Source organism: Octopus bimaculoides, chromosome 22 (genome assembly GCF_001194135.2).
Source record: "Octopus bimaculoides isolate UCB-OBI-ISO-001 chromosome 22, ASM119413v2, whole genome shotgun sequence".
NCBI classification, from domain to species: Eukaryota; Metazoa; Mollusca; class Cephalopoda; order Octopoda; family Octopodidae; genus Octopus; species Octopus bimaculoides.
In genome coordinates, this window is record NC_069002.1 from 6,448,603 (window position 1) to 6,454,855 (window position 6,253).

Consider the following 6,253-nt stretch of genomic DNA (forward strand, 5'->3'; position numbering starts at 1 on the left):
CCCACCATCCAGACTGTTTCCCAATCATGTGTATGTGCATCACATGTGTCTGTCAGAGTGCAGCTGCAACTGTTACACGTTCCGTACATCAGCTGATGCGTTTTGATATTTCTCCCACCCCTGTCTCTCACTACTTTCCCTCCACCCCTGTTTCTCACTACTTTCCCTCCATCCCTGTCTCTCACTAGTTTCCCTCCACCCACTCACTGGCAGTTTTTTTTTGTTTTTTTTTCTTTCTCTGCAAGTCAGCGAACTGCGCACAAGCAGCAGAAAGCTGTGACCTTTTCCACAGATGTTGTTATGGTTGAGGTGCACTGAATGCCCTTAGCGCTAAACGCTTCTCCAAATCAGCACCCCTGAGCGATCCAGCAAACCCGTCATGAAAGGCATTTGATAGTGACCATCCTACCAGAATGTTCTATGTTTGGCTATCTTTTATCTTTTCTCTCTTGCTTGTTACAGTCATTTGACAGTGGGCCATGCTGGGGCACCACCAAAAAGGGTTTTAGTCAAACAGTTCTTGTCTCTTTGAAGATCAGTGTTTCTCAACCATCTCTTTGCCCTCGGCCCTTTTTTGACCCCCTCCCCCCGCCCCGCAAAAGAACATGCACCTTACCCATCTATGCTCTATGCCCCTCTTTAATTTGAGAAACCCTAATCTGGAGCATCTTGTCAACATCATCTCATTGTAGACTGTCTGACACTGGTGGCAAAAATAAAAACCCATCACCTATAAAGTCATGCTTTTTGAAAGAAACCCCTACCATTCATATACATCGTGGTGAGACAAAAAACCACTGACCATCAAGCACAGCACGGAACTCGGAACTCCCTCAGTTGGGGACTGCCTGATAAATTGTGACTTCTTTGTCCTGTTACCACTGTGAGTGATTTGAGGAAGATTTGACTGTCATTTCTAGCGAGTCAGTGCACCACATCGATGTTCTTTCATTCATTTCTCATAAACAGCACATTAGTTAACTTACAGGTCTAGATACATTTCCTTTTCTTACTAGATTACTCCTTCCAGTAATTACGTAACTGAATTACACTGTGATAATGCGTTGTTAAAATTTATTGCCCCACTTTTTAACGGCAACCAGTATCTCATTATCTTCAAAGATTGGTCGCAGGAATACTTTGGTTTAGATATTATTATTATTATTATTGTTATTATTATTGTTATTTCGTATTTATGTTTGAAGAAGAGAAGAGGGTAGGTAGGTAGAGGGGGCAGGACGAATGACCTAAAACAGGTTCTCCAAAGATTTGCGTGGCACAAAAAACAAGATCGTGCATGACTGTCCATTAGCATGTGGTACCACTGGGTTGGAGTACTGTTGATGGGGGTGGCAGCAGCGGTGGTGGTGGTGGTGGTGGTGGTAGTGGGTGTAGTGTTTGTGCAGTAAGAAAAATTGTAAACAAAACAAATTAAATTTGTGTATCCTTGAAACTAGATAGCCTTTTTGTTTTGTTTTTTTTGTACCAAATCCTGCAAAAAAAAAAAAACACCTCCACCCCCATCAGCCATGTCCTACTTTGATTTTCAAAACAACTGTGTATCTCAACCACAACCACCACTATCAACACCACCACCACCATCATCATCATCATCATCATCATCATCAACACCACCACTACCATCATCATCATCATCATCATCATCATCTTGACAGTGTATTAGTATTGGGCTTTCTTCTTGCAAAGATACAGTCTGCTTGGCCAATTGGTTAAGAAACTCTCCTTGCAGTCATGACATTCTAGGTTCAGTCCTACTGCCTGGCATCTTGATTGAGTGTCTTTTACCACAACATTTGGTCAAAGCATGTCTTGTAAATGAAATCGAGCGGATGGGATCTGTGAGTGAATCTGGCTTTATCTCCCTCTTTTTTTTAATTGTGTAGGCCCGTAAATGACCTCGCTCGAATGATTTTCTAACGTGCCACCAGCACAAGTGCTAGAAGGCGACTCTGGTAGCAATTACGCTCAAATGGTGCTATTTACGGGCACATAGTGCCCCTGTTAAATCACCATGATATTATGAACGCATCATGCAATCTTAATATTCTCTATAATAGTTATTGATTTTTTTTTTTAACAATTTATTACTTCGTACGCATTCAATGTACTTTGATAATTTGTACTTTTTTTCCTCATTTTTTCTTCATTTCCTTCATGGTAAAACCTTCTTGCATATTGTCTTCTACTCATTCACTCTGTCACTCCCCACCCTCACTTCCCACCCTGTGTTCCTTCTCTTTCACTTTCTCTTTCTCTTTCACTTTCTCTACATGCATTCCTTTTCCTATACTGTTCTTTCACCCTGCCTCTCTCAGTCTCTCTCTCTCTCTCAGTCTCTCTCTCTCTCTCAGTCTCTCTCTCTCAGTCTCTCTCTCTCTGTCTTTCTCTCCCTCTCAGTCTCTCTGTCTCTCTCTCAGTCTCTCTCTGTCTTTCTCTCTCTCTCTCAGTCTCTCTCTGTCTTTCTCTCTCTCTCTCAGTCTCTCTTTCTCAGTCTTTCTCTCTCTCTGTCTTTCTCTCTCTCTCAGTCTCTTTCTCTCTCTCAGTTTCTCTCTTTCTCTCTCTCAGTCTCTCTCTCTCTCCACTCTTTCCACTCTTACTCTTTCAATCTCTTCCTCTTCCCTCTCCCCAGTCTTCCATCTCTCTGTCTTTATGCCTTCCTCCTCTGCCACCTCTTTTACTGCTCCACATTCTGCTTTTGCTTTCCTACTTTCATTTACTATTGTTTCATCATGTCTTTCTTTCTCTCTCTCTTTCTCTCCCTAATGTCCTCCTCTCACTCTTCTCCTGTACTCTTCTATCCCTTTCTGTGTTGAGTGCTCCGTTTGTGGTTTTGTTACTAATTTGTTATCTCAAGTATATTCCTTGCTATTCCAGACTGCTCTCGGCTCTCGACTCTCTCTCTCTCTATTGATCAGTCAATCGACGTCGGAGAACTAAAACAGACTTTCAGGCAGCTAAAAAAAACCTACATTTTTACCTAATAAAAAAACAAACAAACAAACAAAAAAAAATACAAAACAAAACAACTAAAAGACAAGAAAAACAAAAGCAAGCATACAAAAAAAAAGAGCAAAAAACAGGAGCAATTCCATATCTGTGAAAACCAACTGAAGAAACTAAAGACGAAATCAGCAACAACGACATACGTACAACAACTACAACATCAACAACAAAAATGGTTGAAAAGAGACTTTGACAAAAGACCAACAACAACCACAACAATTATACAAAGATAACTTTGTAATATTTTTGTTGTGTGTGTGTGTAGTGATTATTTAAACTTCCACCTGTGTCCGTCTGGTGTTTTAATCTACAAAGCCAAATATAGTCAAAGACAAAATGACGAAAGAAAAGTTTAAAATTCCGACCTCTGAGCCGGACGCTACAGACAGCAATGAAGATACTTCAGTGAATTTGAAACCGAAAATGAGCCTCCTCAACGGAGTAACAGTCATTGTAGGGAGTATCATTGGATCGGGCATTTTTGTCAGCCCCAAAGGAGTACTAATGGAAGCTGGTAGTGTTGGATCTTCTTTGATTATCTGGTCAGCGTGTGGCATCTTCTCCATGATTGGAGCTTACTGTTACGCTGAGCTTGGGACTCTCATAGTGCGGTCGGGCGCCGATTACGCCTACATTTTTGAAGCATTTGGTGAATTTCCAGCATTCCTCCGTCTCTGGGTGGAGTGTATGATTGTCCGGCCTTGCTCTCAGGCCATTGTTGCATTGACGTTTTCATATTACATAATCGAACCTTTGTTTCCTGACTGCGAGCAACCGGGCGTGGCAGTTCGTCTCCTTGCAATTGTTTCTATATGTAAGTAAATGAAAAAAAAAAAAAAAAAAGAAAGCTGGATTATATTCCATTGTATTTGTACCAATGTGTTTAAATTATTTAATTCTTTTTTGTTTTATTTATTTCCCTATCTTTAGCACACTGTAGTTGCATTATGTCACTGTATAAGTTTTCTCCCCTGTTGTAACAGGACGGTGGCAGGAGAAACAGTGGTTAAAAAGGTTTAAAAAAGAAAAAAGTCTTTGGGTGTCATAAGGATTTATAAACTTTCAAAAGAATGTGAAATAATTTCTTTTTTGGAACAGTGGATCTCGAAGCGCATAAAGTCTATGGGAGATGTGGGTTTGAGTCCTATGGGGTAACATTTGACATTTTTTTTTTCTTTATACGAAAAGGTTTTACAACCAAATATTTGGCATGCTGTCATTTATAGCTTTATGTACTTTGAGATCCATTGTTCCAAAAAAGAATTATTTTTTTTGTTTTTTATTTCTGAAGTTGGTTGGCAAGATCTGTAGATTCTAGGCCTAAACATTTTGTAATTCTTTTTCAGAAGTATGTCAGTGTCATTCTGACACTTGTTACTTTCTGTCCATTTCTAAAAGCCATCAACCCCTTGCTGCTCAGGGTCCAATAAATACATTAAATTTGAAAAATCTTTTTGAAAAAATATGCAAAATCCACAGGAATACTTTAGTGGGGCCCCTTGTAGGCTTAGGGCTCACTTTTTACCAACTCTTGCCTTATAATTCATTCATCTTCAGTTTGCTTCTGTTTTTTTTTACCTACATTTATTTATATGGTTATTTTATTAGCAAGGATATGTCCATTTTTTTTTCCTTTCTCTTCTTTTTTTCAGTATCTTGCAATCTTTTTAAGGGCAGGAACAAACGTGTGTCATTTAAATTGAGACGTCCATGCTGGTGATTTCTAAACAGAATGAAATAGTGATATATATATATATATATATATATGAATACCTCTCACTAGAAGATTTAAGAACTCTGTAATAAACAAAAGAAAAAAAGAAGAAAAATTAAATGTGCATTCTGTGCATATTTTTCCTTATAGTTCCTTAATTTTAAATGCAAATTTTTAATCTTGCCAAATATGAAGAAATGATTATCTCCTTCAAAGATGACTGTTGTAAATACTTTGGACTGACCAAAGCTTTGTGAGTGGATTTGATTGATGGAAACTGAAAGATTATGGTTTCAATTCCTAGAGCAGGCGGTGGATTGTTTTTGAACAAAGCATTTCATCTCGTATTGCTCTGCAATCACTTTGACCCCTGACATGTGGTACACCATGCACCTGTTCGGGCAGCATCAGCTTGATGGACGAAGTGAGCTAATGTACAGCATGGACCTTTGATAACTATAAACAAATCATTTGTGCAGGTCATCTTCAACAGCAAAGTCCATCATATATGCGTGTGTGTGTGTTTGTGTCTCTGTAACTTAACAGTCCAGTAAAAGACATTGATAGAGTAAGTACCAGGTTTGAAAGAATGTAAGGTGGTGATCCCGTATGGCTGCAGTCTAATGACTGAAACAAGTAAAATATAAATGAGAAAATCAGATCTGTTGTTTTTTCTTTTGTACTTTTCCTCAATTGCTTATCAACGAGGTCACACAGAGAGAAACATGGTTACCCATTTTTAGCTGTAATTAGGTCATATGTAGCTAATTTGATTAGACAGGTTGTGTAACACGCTAATGAACATTGACAGATTTGGTTTCAAATTTTGGTAGGAATTGGCTTTAAGTATTGGCATGGCTGTATGGTTAAGACACTTGGTTTGTAAACAGCTATAAAAGCTTTTCCTCTTTATTTTGACAAAAAAGTCCAATGTTTGTATGACTATAGAATTACTGGGATATACAATATTTTTTTTTGTCAATTACTGAGGAAATGTGCTGCTGGTTCTTCGAAACATGTGTATATTAATGCATGAAAGTACTAGTAATGTTTTCTGTTTCTTATTATACACATAATAATGTTTGGATTTTTTGTATTATTATTATTATCCTTATTATTATTATTATTATTATATATGGCAGCAATCAAAAATTGATTGTTGGATCACTCATTATATTTAACCCAGGGGTTTTCAAACCGTGGTCCGCAGACCACAGGGGGTCCGCAAGGACAAGACAGGGGGTCCGTGGACAGCAAATACTTTTTATGGGCAATTTGATTTTATATATGTTTTTTAATCGAAATCTTTTAATTGATAATAAACCTATTTGTTAAATACTGTTAAATAAATAAATGTAAGAATATATGTTATTCTAAGCAAATATTTATGTATAAATTTCATAAGCGTTTATAAGGTAAAGCCTGAAATATAAAGGGGTCCGCAAGTCAAAAAGTTTGAAAACCCCTGCTTTAGCATATCAAGCTCAAATATTCTATATTCAAAGCTATTTAAGG

At 37.9% G+C, this 6,253-nt stretch overlaps 1 protein-coding gene across 5 annotated transcripts in view; it reads left to right on the forward strand.

Moving 5' to 3' along the window:
• The window catches only part of LOC106880195 (large neutral amino acids transporter small subunit 1), a 72,962-nt gene that overhangs the window by 49,808 nt on the left and 16,901 nt on the right, over positions 1-6,253 (forward strand). For 4 of the 5 annotated variants that reach the window (XM_052975853.1, XM_014930045.2, XM_014930047.2 and 1 more), the window contains exon 2: positions 2,896-3,838. The exons of the other annotated variant lie outside the window; for it this stretch is intronic. In XM_052975853.1, the coding sequence (XP_052831813.1) occupies positions 3,361-3,838 (478 nt within the window). In that variant the 5' untranslated portion in view covers positions 2,896-3,360. The remainder of the gene's footprint in view (positions 1-2,895; positions 3,839-6,253) is intronic. 5 annotated transcript variants of the gene reach the window in all.